Source organism: Equus przewalskii, chromosome 8 (genome assembly GCF_037783145.1).
Source record: "Equus przewalskii isolate Varuska chromosome 8, EquPr2, whole genome shotgun sequence".
Lineage (NCBI taxonomy): Eukaryota > Metazoa > Chordata > Mammalia > Perissodactyla > Equidae > Equus > Equus przewalskii.
The window spans coordinates 18,161,217-18,178,052 of NC_091838.1; the positions used below are offsets into that span (position 1 = coordinate 18,161,217).

General features: G+C 38.9%; 1 protein-coding gene across 10 annotated transcripts in view; it reads right to left on the reverse strand.

Annotated features, from left to right (window-relative positions):
- CSPP1 (centrosome and spindle pole associated protein 1) overlaps positions 1 to 16,836 on the reverse strand; it is a 160,686-nt gene that overhangs the window by 43,099 nt on the left and 100,751 nt on the right. For all 10 annotated transcript variants that reach the window (XR_011543364.1, XM_070631520.1, XM_070631518.1 and 7 more), the window contains one exon: positions 976 to 1,105. Coding sequence is in view for 9 of the 10 variants with exons in the window: in XM_070631520.1 (XP_070487621.1) it covers positions 976 to 1,105 (130 nt within the window). In the remaining variant the exon portion in view is untranslated. The remainder of the gene's footprint in view (positions 1 to 975; positions 1,106 to 16,836) is intronic.

Consider the following 16,836-nt stretch of genomic DNA (forward strand, 5'->3'; position numbering starts at 1 on the left):
AAATAGTGTTGATAATTCTATAACTTAAAAAAAATCCCTTTTCCAAGGAGGTTGTCCACGTAAAAACTGAACAAAAGGAGCTTTAGAAGAAATCCAAGTGGACTTCATAGAAAAGTACCTCATATGGACATATACCTACCCAGAGTTCCAGGGTCCTCTCAGAGATATGAGTATTTCCCCAAAAATATCCATACATTTGACACAGTTACTCTTAAGTAAACTCTTTTCAAACATTACAAACTACAACAGAATCCACTATCTTCCTCCTTCAAAGTTCTACCTCATTTTTTGCCTATCATATGCTCCTAGATTACAACACTCAGAATCATCCACAAGCCTTCTGTTCCTTCTCATTCCTTATGTGTAAGTTCTATCGATAAAACTCCAGGGATTGTCTCTTGGAAGTCCTCCCCATCTTCCCCATCTGGTTCAAGGCCTCATCACCTCCTGGCTGGACTACCTCAATAGTTTACTGAAGGGTTTTTCTGCCACATCTCTTTCCCAACCATCTACATCACAACCAGATATCTTCCTAAAAGCCACATCTGCTCACATCAACTATTTCTTTCACTCTCTGGCTTAAAATTCCCTTCCTTTGGCTGTCTGTAACAGGATGAAACTGAAAACCCCTTATTAGCTATTCCTTCACAATCTAGCACAAACTAACACTGGAGCCCATTCCCCCACATCAATTCCATTTCATGAATACACCAGGAATTTCAAATCTATTCATTGTATACCATGCAGCTCAAATATCAACAACCATATGAAGCCCTCAACTGCCAAGGCAACTATTCTCCCTATCCTCTGCTTCCAACAGCATTCTACTCTGTTTACCTCAAAACTTATCATATTGAATTATAAATAACTCGGGTTTTTCTTCTCCTCTGCCATACTCTTAAGTTCCGAGGGACCACTGTTCTAACAGGTAAGATGTTCAACATTAAATGAGTGAATAAAGGAATGAATGAATACCTGCTGCAGCAAAGCTTCTTGGTAAGACTGAAGTGACTGTTTTGAAGGCTTTGGTTTATCTTCAAAAAACAATCCTGAATTTATTGCTCGATCACTTGTAATTTTCAGTTCATTCTGTCTAACTGTATTCCTACATCAAACACACAATTAATCATTTGAACCCATTTATGACTAAGCAAGAAGAAAATGCAATATTCCAAACAAGAAAAGATATTTCTCTGTAGGTCAAAGAGAAATCCTTAAGTAAACGACCCCTTCCTAAGTTCTTTCCCCTGTGTCTGCTTTCACAATTCATGGAACTTTCAAATTTACTGGATCTACTTCTTGATCTAGATGGCAGTTACATGGGGATGAAAAGACTTTGAGATAATTCATTAAGCAGTATGCATATGATGCAGGCACTTTTCTGAATGCATAGAAATAATAATATAGTAGAAGTCCATCAAATAATATCATAACTAATGATTTACTTAAGAAATGTACTCCAGTATAAAATAATAACTTCCTAGCCATTTCAAGAATGAAATAATATATTTACAGTAAAAAGTCTGACTGCCCCAAATAAATAAAAATCTCTGAAAAAACTTACCAGGAAGCAAAAAAGCAAAAATTTAAAACATATTTTGGTTATATAAATCTCAAGCAATAAAGTGCTATTTGTCTTAAATACAAATCATGTTAACGTACAGGAACACAGCCACTTTGAAGAAAACAATACACTTAAAAAATATGAATTATAAAAGATAAACTCTATTAGTTTTATAATAAAATTGCAATTATAAAAAAGAGACTACAAAAGACTTCTCATCTCCAAAAACATCACCATCCCTTAAATAATGAGTTCCCTTTGTATATTTAACTTATCTAATTTATTTACAATTTTTTATTAGGATAAACAGATGTTTGTATATACTGGATTATGAGTGGGCAAAAGGGAAAATGAAGAGAACCAGAGCAAATGGTTCCTAACAGACCTTATACTTTTTCAGAGCAAGCATGTGTAAATGAATAAAGAAACTTGAGACGGCTTATCCAAGTAACTCAATCTCTCAAAACAAATTGGCTATAAATCACATCATGGATAGATTCTCTCTCAGTATCTATTTCACTCATTTTTCTTCCCTATCTCTTACCCCTCACTCAAGGACCTAAATTCTTAGCCTTTATTTATCAACTCCTCCCTGGCCCAAAGAGGATTTAGGGATGTATGTACAGTCAGATCAGAATGGGAGGAAGGAGACAAATGGTAGGGGTGGTAATTATACAGTGCAATAATTTTCAGTAAATTTATGGAGCTGTGCAATCATCACCACAATCCAGTTTTGGAACTTTTTCATAACCCAAAAATATTTCTCATACTCATATGCAACCAATCCCTGTACCCAACCCAGCCACAGGCAATCACAAGTAAGCGGCCTGCTTTCTGTCTCTATAGATTTGCTCTTTCTGGATATTTCATATAAATGGAACCATATGATATAGATAGATTCTTTCACTCATAATATTTTTGAGGTATGTTGTAGCATGTGTCAGCAGTTCATTCCTTTTTATCACTAAATAGTATTTCATTGCATGGATATAATACATTTTGTTTATCCACTTACCAGTTGATAGGCTTTTGAATTATTTATACTTTTTGGCTGTCATGAATAATACTGTTATGAACATTCACAGACAAGTCTGTGTGTGTACATATATTTTCATTTCTCTTAAGCATATGCTAGGATTGGAACTGCAGTGTTTTATGGTAAATATATATTTAACTTTTTAAGAAACTGCCATTTCCTGCAACTGCTTTTTGTATATTGATCTTGTATTCAGCAATTCTGTTAAAACTCCTATTAATTCTAATATTTTATCTGTACATTCTTTTGCAAATAATCAGTTTTTTCTCTTTCTTTCTAATCCTTATACATATCTTTCTTCCTTTCTTTTTTATTTTTGACCTTGCTGCAATTATTGGGCCCCAAAGGAAATGGTGATAATAAGAACACGTCTTATTGTTAATTTCAAAAAAAAAAAAAAAAAAGAATGTTTTAAACATATCACTTTTAAGTAAACCATATGATGTAGGTTTTTCACGTTTATACTTTCTTAGGTTAAGTAGGCTCCCCCTCACCTATTTTGTTAAGTTTTTAATCACTAATGGATACTGAATTTTATTAATGCTTTCTCTGTATCTATTGAAATGATCATACTGCTTTCTTCTTTATTCTGTTAATATGGCACATTACAGTAACTGATTTTACAATAATAATATTGATATCTAACATCAATTTGTATTTAGTATATATCAGACACTGTTCTAAACACTTTACGTATTTTAATTCATCCAATCGTCAGAAAAACTGTATGAGTTGATACCATTATCATTCCAATTAATAAACAAGGAATATGAAACATTCCTCAAGCTAATTAGTAAAACCAGGATTCAAACCAAGGCACTCTGCCTGCCAAGTCTATACTCGTGACTGATATGCACTACTACACTTAGTCATCCAACTTTCCAGAATAATTCCAAGTTGGGATGAAATATCCTTTTCTACACTATGAGGTTCAGTTTTAGGATTCTTGTATCTATGTCTATGAGTGAAACTGGCCTGTAATTCCCAATTCTCATATTGGCCTTGTCAGATTTAAGTATCAGGATTATGACAGTCTCATAATAGTAGCTGTGCAGTATTCCCTCTTATTCTAGACTATTAGTGTGTGTAAGATTAATTTTTTTCCTTGGATGTTTGGTATAATTTACCAGTCCATCCAAACACGGAGTGTGTAGGAAGATTTGAAAATTATGACCCAATTTTCTTTAACAGTTTTGATATTGTTCGGGTTTTCTATTTCTTCAAGTCAGTTTTAAGTTAAATGTTAATAGCATTTTTTCTTCTTCACTTTAATTTCCAAATTCATTGGCACAAAATTGTTCATAATATATCCTCAGTGTCTTTTTAAGGTTAATTACAACTACAGTGACAATTTTTTCACTCCTAATGTTTCTTATTTATACTTCTCGCTTTTTTTTTTCACGATCAACCTCAACAGAGAACTACTTTACCAGTCTTTTTAAGGAACCTACTTCTTTAGACTCTGTTGATCCTCTATATTGAATGTTTCTATTTCATTAATTTCTGTTCTTTCTTTCTTTCCTTGCTTCTTTGGGTTTACGTTGCTGTTATGTTTCTCACTTTTTAGATGCATGATCATTATTTTATTTTTCATCTCATTTTATGTATTTTCCAATTTGTTCCTTGTTTTCTAATTTCCAATATACTGAGTTTTTAAAGTTATTTTTAAAATGGGTTCCTACTTTAAGTGGTACATAGGATATGAGTCCACTGAAATTTATTAAGACTTCCTTTGGGGCCAGCCCAGTGGTGGAACAATTAAGTTTGCACATTCTGCTTCTTCGGCAGCCCTGGGTTCACCCGTTTGGATCCTGGGTGCAGACCTACACAGTGCTTGTCAAGCCATGCTGTGGCAGGCATCCACATATAAAGTAGAGGAAGATGGACACAGATGTTAGCTCAGGGCCAGTCTTCCTCAGCAAAAAAGAGGAAGATTGGCAGTAGATGTTAGCTCAGGGCTAAACTTCCTCAAAAAAAAAGACTTCCTTTAAGGACTAGGATGTGATCAGTCTCATAAATATTCCTATGAGAGCAACAAAAATATATATTCTGGGGGCTGGCCCCGTGGCTGAGTGGTTAAGGTCACGCGCTCCACTGCAGGCGGCCCAGTGTTTCGTTGGTTTGAATCCTGGGCGCAGACATGGCACTGCTCATCAAACCACGCTGAGGCAGTGTCCCACATGCCACAACTAGAAGGACCCACAACGAAGAATACACAACTATGTACTGGGGGGGCTTTGGGGAGAAAAAGGAAAAAAATAAAATCTTTAAAAAAAAAAATATATATATATATATATTCTGAAGTTTGGGATGCATTTCCATACATTTCCATTAGAGTAAGCTTGTTAATTATGTTAAGTGAATCCTTCTATAACCTTACTGATTATTTTCTGATTTATCTATCACTTATGAAAACAAGTGATAAAGTCTCACACTAGGATTCTGTATTTGTCTACTTTCACCTGTAATTCTTTAAAATTTTGCTTTATATACATTTTGACACTATGTTTTTAGGTGCATAAAATTTTTTATTATATTATCCTGCTAAAATGAACCTTTACTTTTTATAAAAGAATACTTTTTGTCTCAAAAAAGTTTTATAAACTGAAAAACTAATTTTATTTCATCTTAATATAGCTAAACAAACTTCATTTTAATTCATATTCTCCTAGTATATCTGTATCTTTTTACTTTCAACTTTTCTATATCATTTTTTAAACATGTCTTACAAGCAACATGTACCTAGATTTTGCTTTTGTATCTAGTATGCCAAGATTTCTCTTTAAACTTGATACTTAACCATTTACTAATATCAAATTTAAGTTTGTCATTTAATTTGGACTTTTAATCGGGTTAAATAGTTTCCTTAAACCTTTCTATGTTTCTTTTTATCCTCATTTTTTGCCTCCTTTTTGATTTTTTTTCCTTTACTACATTAGTAAGTTGCACCTTTTATCCATATACTTTTAATGGTTACCCTAGAAATATAATGCCCATATTTAACTTATCAAAGAGTAAAGCTAATCAGAATGCTTACCACCCTCCCAAATGATACAAAAATTTTGAAACACTAACCTCTTCCAAATTATATGCTATTCCTATTAATCACTCAATTTTACTCACTTTTAAACTCATAATAATTTTACATAGATAATGTTTATTGAATTCCATCCACGTATTTATTCGGTTTTTTTCTTTCCACTCCTTCATGCAATGCAGACATTCCCTCTGTGACCCCCTTCCTTCTGCATTTAGAATTGAATTTACTGAGGGTCTGCTAGTGGCAAATTCAGTTGATTCTCTTACAATATTTTTACTTCAATCTCATTCATGAAAAACAACTTCGCTGAATATAGAATGATCTCAACACACTGACAGTATCTTTAGTTATCTTCTGAATTCCTTCCTAGAGTTACTTTGAGAGTAAGGTCTTTTCTCTTTGGCTGATTTTAAGTTCCTCTGCATTTTTTATGTTCTGAAGTTTTACTATGATTGCCTTGGTATGGACTTTTTTTATTTATCCTGTTTGAGAGGTGTTGGGCTTTTAGAATCTATAGATGAGAATCTTTCATCAATTGTAGAACATGTTAAGATATCATCTCTTCAAATATTCCTTTTGTCCCTTTCCTCTTTTGCTAGAATTCTAACTAGATACAGTTAGACCTTTTTAGTTCCATAACTTACCCTCTCTTTCATATTTTCCAAGTCTTTTTCTCTTGTTCTGGATTTCTTCGTATCTGCTAATTCAGAGGTTCCCAAACTTTAGAATACATTAGAATCACCTGGAAAGCTTGCTGAACCAGAAGTTGTTGGGCTCCACCACAGAGTTTCTGATTCATAGGTGGGTGGAGCCTCAGAGTTTTTACATTGTTAACTTGTTCTCAAGATGCTGCTACTCTAGAGACCACACTTTGAAAACCATAGTTCTAGTTCATTAATTCTTGCTTTAGATACGTCAAATCTGCTTTTAAGCCCCATGCATTGAGTTAATACTCTCAATTATTAAAAGATCCTTCTAAAATATCTAGTTACTTCTATTTCAAATCTGATTGATCATTCTTCATAGTTTCTTATGCCCTGATATAAATATGTTCAATATGACCATTTTATATTTTATCTAAGAATTCCTAATCTGAGGTCTTTGTCGGTCTGTTTTTGCAAGCCTATTCCCAACCATGCTTGATTTCCCTGTATATTTTATGAGTTTTGAATGTGAACTTCACACATTCCTTGGAAAATATTTAAAGTCCCTTATCTTCACTTTCTACTTACCAACTGCTTTGGAAATTTCCCTTTTTGTTACTCAGACACTGACAGCTTCCTTAATAATCTCTATACTTTTTTCCCTCCTCCATTAATCAAATCTGTATCACCTTCCTATAATTCTGGCCCTTGTCAATTTTTCAATCATTTTTGCTTAAAGAGTGATATTGCTTTCACAGTACAAGAAGTCTATTTTTAAAAATGTACACAAAGGAAGTACATATAACAAAGAACAAAGATAATCAGCATTCAAAAAATAAAAATAAATGGAAAAAAGACACAAACTTATAGACACTTTCCCCTTTTTTTCCCTGAGTCATTATAGATTTTATTGATGGTATTCATGGAATAAGACTAGTTGAATCTCTAAAACCCTGCTGTTCATGGGGGTCTGCGATGGGAACTATGTCAAAGATGGGAGGTTCTAAGTGTTGGGTAAAGTTAAAGCAGTGCTTCCCCAGCAAATGAAATCTCCTCATTCTCTCTACTTTCCTTCCTTTTTATTTTTCCTTTTTCCCTGGTGATCCAGGGCTCTCACTCCTTAGAAATCATGCAGACCATGAAGTGCACCATATAGACGCTGGGTCAAATTTATTTTCAAGCTTAGAAATGAGTGTGACAAAGTAGTTACTGAGGACAATGCCACTATCAAAGATGAATAGTGATGTCACTGTCAAAGACACAGGAGATAACTTGGTCTTCAGTGTAGCAAGAGATGCCCATCAATGACATTTCCTAATCTTTGGGAGGGGAGTCCTGTCACAGATCCTTTTGAGAATTTGATAAAAACTATCTACTTTCATGGCAAAAACCTGTGTACACAAAAGTTACACATACAATTTCAAGGGACTCAACCTTTCTGAAACCTACACACCTAAGGTTAAGAAATCCCAAAGATCCTTTTCAGCTCTAAAGTTCTATAATTTGATCCTGAATAGACCACACTCAATAAAAAGAGAGTACTTTGTATAAGTGGCAAATTTTAGAAAATAAACATACATATGTTTAGAAAATAAACATATTCATTTTAAAATAATTATAAACTCTCCTATTATTAGCCCACAGGGTCAGCCCCATCATAAAGATTTTTATGCTACCATTTCTTCTAATCAAAAAATGGTCTCAGTGTGGGAATCAGAATGGTATCATACAAAGACTTAAGGCTTTGAAGCCAGACAAAACCACTCTAGATTTCTACCTTCACTGCTTATTGACTGAGGACTTAGGCAAGTCACTTTATACAGCTGAATCTCAACGTCTTCAACTGCAAATACTGATACATATATTATATATATGTATACATATGTACATATATATTTATAAAGAGCCTGATAGGATAGTGGCACACACTAGGTACGCAGTAGATTTAAACTGCTATTATTATTATTACGACTATTATTACAATTAAAATTCTAAGGTACAAGTCACCAATAAGTGAATACAGGCTTGGGGATATGAGCAGCAGACTTAAGAACCTCTTTCCTATACCATTTCTACCTATGAAATAAGCTGTGTTTAAGTAATAAGACATATAGAAAAGAAGATAGATCATGCATAAACCTAAATTATCAACAGAATCACAAGTTCCTTTCACCTCTAAATAGGTTAAAATGTTAAAATTAATTAAATTAAATTAATTTAATTGAAAAGTGGTTTGAAAGGAATTTAGGGCATCATTCCATTATTTGGCTTTTATTAGTGTATCATAAGTTTACACTTTTTAATGTGGCATTCAAAAAAACTTAACAGAAAAGAGATAACTTAAAAAACAAATACACTGGGACCTTGCTCAGTACCATAGTGGTTAAGTTTGCGTGCTACACTTCGGCGGCCCGGGGTTCACAGGTTCGGATCCTGGGCACACACCTACATACTACTCGTCAAGACATGCTGCGGCAGCATCCCACATACAAAGTAGAGGAAGATTGGCAGTTAGCTCAGTGACAATCGTCCTCAAGCAAAAAGAGGAAGATTGGCAACAGACGTTACAGAGTCAATCTTCCTCACACACAGACACAAAAACCAACTAGACTGGGGATGTGAATTAGGATTAACTATAAATAGGCATAAAGGGTCTTAGTGGAGAGGTGAAAATGTTCTAAAACTGGAAAACACTTCCATAATAGAAAAGTAAGGACCTTTGCAAATCTGCTACTCCATTTAAGTAATGAGAATGCTAAAAATTGCCAAAATCTACTTTTTCTTAATTATGGAAAGTAATGAAAGTCTTGCAACAATCCAAGAAGAGTTTAAAAAAAAAAAAAAAAAAAAAGAGGGGCTGGCCCCGTGGCTGAGTGGTTAAGTTCGCGCGCTCCGCTGCAGGCGGCCCAGTGTTTCGTTAGTTCGAATCCTGGGCGCGGACATGGCACTGCTCATCAAACCACGCTGAGGCAGCGTCCCACATGCCACAACTAGAAGAACCCACAACGAAGAATACACAACTATGTACCGGGGGGCTTTGGGGAGAAAAAGGAAAAAATAAAATCTTTAAAAATAAATAAATAAATAACATTAAAAGAAAAAAAAGATTTTCATTAAAAACAGTAATCTTTGTGGCATGTGAACCTGACCTTTCCCACTCGACTTCTCCCCAGCTCCACCAAAGCCTTAAAATTCAACAGTCTCCAAAGACAAGAGCTGTGAAAACCAGCAGCCCAGCTGCCACTGGAGGGGTAGTTCTGGAGCTCCCCAAATACCCAATGTCTAGAAAAATGTCACTTTTGATCTATCTGGCAGCTCCCTGGAAAAGCCCCATTGACAAGGCCTGCCTTTATTTAACACAGACTCAGAACATCCTTATCATGAGGTGTTTGTAGAAAACAATCAGCAGCAATTGTTTAACATCCCAGTTCTCTGAGACAGCAAAATCATTGGGGCAAGCAAAAGGCTGACCAAAAAAATCTAAAGAAAAAATCTAGAAATAACATATCCACAGGGGCTTGAGAAAGTCCACCTATTTCTTTTTTTTTTTTTCTTTCCAAAGCCCCCCAGTACATAGTTGTATATTCTTTGTTGTGGGTCCTTCTAGTTGTGGCACATGGGACGCTGCCTCAGCATGGTTTGATGATGAGTGCCATGTCCACGCCCAGGATTCGAACCAACAAAACACCGGGCCGCCTGCAGCGGAGCGCACAAACTTAACCACTTGGCCATGGGGCCAGCCCCCCAACATATTTCTGAGACTCTAAAAAGCTACATGCATGTGCAGAGTTATGCATATGCCCAGGAAAGCTTTCAGAATACTATAATCTCTCACCTCTGGCTGGCACTGAAGCTCTGTGATAACAGGAAGTGAAGGTTAAAGGTTAAAGCAAAGATGTAAACTGCCAGAGTACTGAAGACATGCCCCAACACAAGTACAGAACACTTGGCAAAGACTGGGAAACTTATTGGTTTAAGCCCTTTAAGAAATCTCTGTCTAATCATGAGCTAACTATTACACTAACCTAACAAAGATGTCAGTGGCTACACATGACAAAAAACATAGACTTCACAGAACTAGTTCAGAGTAGCTACTTTAAAAAGAGCAACAACAACAAACAATAACAAATGACAATAACAATAAGCCCTAGGGAGGGGACAGAATCTAAATGCTTGGTTTCCAGCAAAAAAAATAATCTGCAGGGAAGATACAAAGAAAATAACACAAAAATTATCCTAAAAGAAGAGAATTAAAATGGAATGCTACAAAATATTTAACATAAAAGAACACATTAATGGAGGAAAAGAGAAACAAAAAAGACATAAGACACATATTTTAAAAATAGCATAATGGCTGAAAAAAATCCTACCTTAATAGGAATTACATTAAACATAAATATAGGCAGAGGCTAGCAGAATGGGGTGGCAAGGGGAGACCAGGATACAAATGTATGCTGTCTATACAGAGACTCACTTTATATTCAAAAACACAAAAATATTAATGGCAAAACCTGGAAAATTTGGTTACATGCAAACAGTAACCAGAGAGAACAAGCATAGCAACATTTATAACAGACAAAATACACTTTAAGTCAAAATTGTTACTAGAGACAAAAAAGGATCTTTTATACTGATAAAAGGGTCAATGGATCAGTAAGACATAATTATAAACATATATGTACATAACTGTAGAAATCCAAAACACAGGAAGCAAAAACTGACAGAACTGAAAAGAACCAAATAGAAATTATAGAGTTTAAAAGTACAATGGTGCAATGGTTAAGCTTGCACGTTCCACTCAGGCAGCCTGGGGCTCCCTGATTCAGATCCCAGGTGCGGACCTACGCACTGCTTGTCAAGCCATGCTGTGGCAGGCGTCCCACATATAAAGTAGAGGAAGATGGGCAGGGATGTTAGCTCAGGGCCAGTCTTCCTCAGCAAAAAGAGGAGGATTGGCGGTGGATGTTAGCTCAGGGCTAACTGTCCACAAAAAATAAATAAATAAATAAAAATTTTAAAATATATTTGTTTTTTTCTCTTTTAAAAATTTATTTTTTTTTACTTTTTAAACTTTTTTTGTTGAAAACTAAGACACAAACACACACACATTAGCCTAGGCCTACACAGGATCATCAATATCATTGTCTTCCACCTCCACATCTTGTCCCACTGGAAGGTCTTCAGGGGCAATAACACACATGGAGTTATCATCTTCTGTGATAACACCACCTTCTCCTGGAATACTTCCTGAAGGACCTTCCTGAGGTGTCACTCGCTTCAGAAATATGTCCATGGTGGTTTGCTTGGTTTGTTTCTTTCTTTCATCACAGATTTGCTAGTAAGCAGCTAATGCACAATGAACATTCTCCTCTATTAATGAAAACCTTGCAGTGTTGGAGTCCATGTTTTAAAACTTTTTTCAAGCTTACTGAGGTCTGCAAAGTTTCTGCTAAACCCTTCACTGCGAATTTTCTTGGGGGTTCTTTTTCTTCTCTTGCAGCTTCTTTTTCTGTTGCCTTCTCTTCAGCTATGTGCTCCTGTTCTAGTTCTAAAAATTCCTCATTAGACAGTTCCTCAGAAACCACCTCCAGGAGTTTCTCAAAGTCATCCTCATCCAAACACAGGTTAAAGTTGTTTGCCATCTCAACCACAGCCTTGTTGATTTTTGCCACTTCCTCATCCTTGGCAAATCCTTTGAAGTCATGGACAAACCTGTTGAGCATCTTCTTCCAGATGCCATTCATACACTCCTTGGTGACACCAACCCAAGTCCAAGCAAGGTTCTTGATGCAGTCATAGATGTAATCCAGAATTGCATCAATGTTTTCCTCAGTTGCAGCAATATCCTGGGCAAAGGTTGTCCTTAAGCAGTAAGCCTCACAAGCTGCTTTAACTCCTTGATTTAAGAGGTGGTGTTTGGAGGGAGAAACACCATTTTGATATTGGGATGTAGATCACCAATAAAAGGAGCATGTCTGGGAGCATTATCAACAATAAGCAAACCTTTGAAAGATATGCTATTCTCCAAGCAGTACTTCTCTATTTCACTGGCATAGCAATTCAGGAGGGCCTCTTGGAAGAGGAGCTGGGTCATCCACAACTTCCTGCTGTTTCTGGAGTACACTGGCAGTGTGTGCTTATTGACGTGCTGGAAGGCCCTGGGGATCTCACTGCGCCAGATCACAAAGGGTTTTAATTTGTAGCCTGCAACAATGCTCCAAAGCAAGACTGTTATGCTGTCCTTAAAAGCCATGAAACCTGGCATGACTTGGCCTTCTTATGGGTCAAAGTCCTTTCAGTCAACTATATACACAACAGAGAGGTTTCATCCATACTGAACATTTGCTGCGGCAAATAATTTTCTTCTACAATCAGCTTATCTAAACTTTTCAAGAATTCTTCAGCTGCCTTCACATCAGCACGTGCAGACTCACCACTTGCTTTCACATTATGTAATGAATAATGATTCTTGAATCATTTAAACCACCCAGAGCAAATTCAACATCATAGTCAGGTCTAGCCTCTTCTTTCAACACTGCAAAGAAACTTTTTGCTTTGGTATGATCATTGAGGTACTGAGAAGGATATGCTTCTGTGTGGAATCTTCAATTCAGGTCTTTAAAAGCTTCCCCATGTCTGATATAGGCCCTTCTCAAACTTTTGTTAGTCTCATTGCCTTCAATGAAGCAGACCCTTTAACAGATTCCATCACTTTGTTCTTGTTCTTAGATTTTCGCTATGGTGGAATGGGATATGTTTGAGTGGCAAGCAATAACCATCACTGATTTTTCCATCATGTCGTCCTTAATCACTTTTAATTTTGTTTCCAGGTCAATCACTCTTACTGGCAACATCAGCTGGATTTGGTAGGCTTGGCCACCATGATGAACAAAACAAAACGAATTAAATCAAGCACAAGAGAAAATGATACAACCAAGAAAGGCAATAGGCACAAGATGTATGAGGCTACTGCCAGGGCAACACAGCACACTGTTTTACAGTAAACGTTTGCCTTTTTTTAGGAGTAGAGCTTACCTGTTTTTTTCTGATTCTTTTATTGAGGTCATGATGGTTTATAGCATTGTGTAATTTCAGGTGTACATTATTATTTACCAGTTTCTTTATAGACTGCATTGTGCTCACCACAAATAGTCTAAATTTATTCATCACTATATATATGTACCCCTTTAACCCTTTCACCCACCCTCCAACCCCTTCCCCTCTGGTAACCACTAATCTGTTCTCCTTGTCCTTGTGTTTGTTTATCTTCCACATCTGAGTGGAATCATGCAGTGCTTGTCTTTCTCTGTCTGGCTTATTTCACTTAACATAATACCCTCAACGTCCATCTGTGGTGTTGCCAATGGCAAGATTTTGTCTTGTTTTATGGCTGAGTAGTATTTCATTGTATATACATGAAACATCTTCTTTATCCATTCATCAGTTTATAGCCACTTGGGTTGCTTCCACATCTTCACTATTGCAAATAATACTGCAATGAACAAAGGGGTGCATAATTCTCTTTGATTTGTTGATTTCAAGTTATTTGGGTAAACACCCAGTAGTAGGATAGCTAGGTTGTATGCTATTTCCATTTTTAATTTTTTGAGGAATCTCCATACTGTTTTCCATAGTGCGTGAAGCAGTTTGCATTCCCCTCAGCAGTGTATGAGAGTTCCCTTTTCTCCACATACTCTCCAACACTTGTTATATTTTGTCTTGGTAAGTACAGCCATTCTAACAGGTGCAAGGTGGTATCTCACTGTAGTTTCATTTGCATTTCCCTAATGATTAGGGATGCTGAACATCTTTTCATGTGCCTGTTGGCTATCTGTATATCTTCTTCGGAAAAATGTTTGTTCATATGCTCTGCCCATTTTTTGACCGTGTTGTTTGTTTTTAGATTGCTGAGTTGTATGAGTATTTTATATATTTTGGAGATTAATCCCTTGTCAATATACGATTTGCAAATATTTTCTCCAAGTTGGTGGGCTGATTTTTCATTTTGTTCATGATTTCCTTTGCCTTACAGAAGAAGCTCTTTAGTCTGAAGTAGTCCCATTTGTTTATTTCTCCTTTTGTTTCTCTTGCCTGAGTAGACATGGTATTTGAAAAGATGCTGCTACAACTGATGTCAAAGAACGTACTGTCCCCGCCCTGCTCGCTCCCCGCCGGAGTCCGCCGTCCGTCCGCTCATGGCCTGGGTCGCGGCCAGCGAGCCGCTCTGAGGCGGGCCGCGCGGAGTCGTGGGGCCACCACCGTGGCCCTCGCTGTCGGGGCCTCACCGCCCGCCTGTGGTGCCCGCGCACGCCGGCCGCTGTCCTGCCCGGCTGTCCGCGCCGCGCATTGGAGCTCGGGGGAGCGCGGCAGCCAGGGCCGGCGGAGGCGCGAGAAGCCGGCCGCCGGTGTTGCGGGGGCCATGACCGTGGAGCAGAACGTGCTGCAGCAGAGTGCGGGGCAGAAGCACCAGCAGACATTTTTGAATCAGCTGAGAGAAATTACTGGGATCAACGATGCCCAGATACTACAGCAAGCTTTGAAGCAATGGAAACTTGGAGTTGGCAGTGGCTTTCCTCACTGCAAAGAATGCCAACACCCCTCAGCAAGAGGAGACAACTTACTACCAAACCGCGCTTCCTGGCAATGATAGATACATCAGTGTGGGAAGCCAAGCAGATACGATGACCAACCAGAAGGACAGAGGGAGCCTCAGACTAGCAAGACTGGGCAGCTGTGGGGGCAGTCCCAGGCGTCCCTGCACAGAAGGAAACTTGAAAACAGGAGGAGAGTGGGCCTCACCCAGGGATGGCCCCCACCACTTGCTCTTGTGCACAGAAAGGGACATGGCCTGGCCCTGCTTTGTCCCCTAGGTGTGCTGTAGGGCCAGGTGGGCCTAGACTGGCAGAGCCAGGCTGCCATCAGCCCTGTCCACCTCCCCCAGTGCCTGGAGAAGTGAGACCCCTTCTACTTTCAGAGCTCACTTAGGGGTCTGTTTCCTGGACCCTAGCTGGCCTCCCCTCCCCCAACCGACACACCCTGGTTCTGGCCATCTGTTTACTTTGGAGATGGAACACTCCTCAGGGTTCCGAGCGGTCAGTTGTGGCCCACAGGGCACTGGCACTCAGAGGCACAGCTGTGGAGCTCTCCCCAGCCATGGAGGGCCTGCTGCCTGCCATCGCATCCTCTTTCCAGCTGATCCTGGGGCACCTGTGGTGTGCTCTGCTGGTGATTTCGGAAAGCTTGAGCCAGAGGCCAGGTCTCCCTGCGTTCCCCTGGGAGATCCTGGTATGTACTGTGGTGGTGGCTTTGATAGTAAAGACAGGACATATTTTCAGAAGAGGGAAGTCTCCAGGCGAAAGGTGTTCTGCCTGCGGTGAAGTCAGTGGAGAATGTGGGGAGAATACAGGACCTGAGAACCGAGCTGAGGAAGCCCTTCAGTGCCCTCGGGTGGAGGCCAGTCCTCTCCCGTTACGAACCTTGTGCTTGGCAGCAATGAATACAATGCTGAGCACATCAGCACTTCAGCACACTGTCGACCTTCTGGAAAAGGCTTTGAAGAGCCTGCCTGTTAAAGTCTCCAAAGCAACTGATGCAAACCCCATCTCAAAATCATCAGAGAAGGATGGAGAACAACTTCAGAAGAACACAACGAATGATTTGAATGAAAACACTCCTTTTCCAGCAAGTCCATTAGTGCTCCGCCAAGACATGCCGAGATGGGAGAAGACGGCACAGGAAAAGGAGGAGAAGAACGGAAGGCTGGAGCAGTCGAACACACAAACACTGTCCATCCTGAAAGATCAAGTCGGCCAAATCCTGCCAGCGGTCGCAGTCCCGGTGCACACCATCCCTTTGCCTGACCTCCTTGCCCAGCAAATGGATGACGGGAATGCGGAAGTCCAGCAAAAGAGGGAAGCAGGAAAGGGGGAACCCCCCATCCCTAAGTCAGAAGTTGGTCTGAAGGGGGTCACTGATGATGCTGACCTCAGGGCGCCCCTTCAAAGTCCCGAAGAGGAACATCAAGAAGGAGCCAGACGGTTGTGGCAAGAAAAGCAAATGAAGGAAGAGCTTCCAAGACAAATCCCCTCCTTCCAAACCGAGGAAGCAACTTTGCAGCACGAAAACGCCAAGCTTGAAAGTGAGATTCAGAAGCTGAAGCTCAAACTTCAAATTCTGCATGAGCTACATGATGAAGAAGTTGGGCCACTTTACAGAAAATTCTTTGAGGAGCAAAGGGTCTGCTCCGAGTTGGACAAGAAGCTCCTCAACGTGTGCTGGGAGATGAACTCCACGTACCAGCTTCGCAACCTCTACAAGAAGATGGCTGAAGACCTGGCCCAAGAAGTGAAGACGTGCACTTCCTACTATCACAAGGAGAACCTCTTCCAGATGCAAAGAGCCGAAGAAAGCAAGAGGGCAGCCGTGTTGGCGGAGAGAAAGCTCGAGGAGCTAAGAAGAGAAAATGAGCACAACAGGCAAAGGCTGGCCATGTTGGAGGCCTCGTTCCAGCCTTTGCCGAGAGGCAATTTTCCTCCAGCTGCTCCTCCCACGG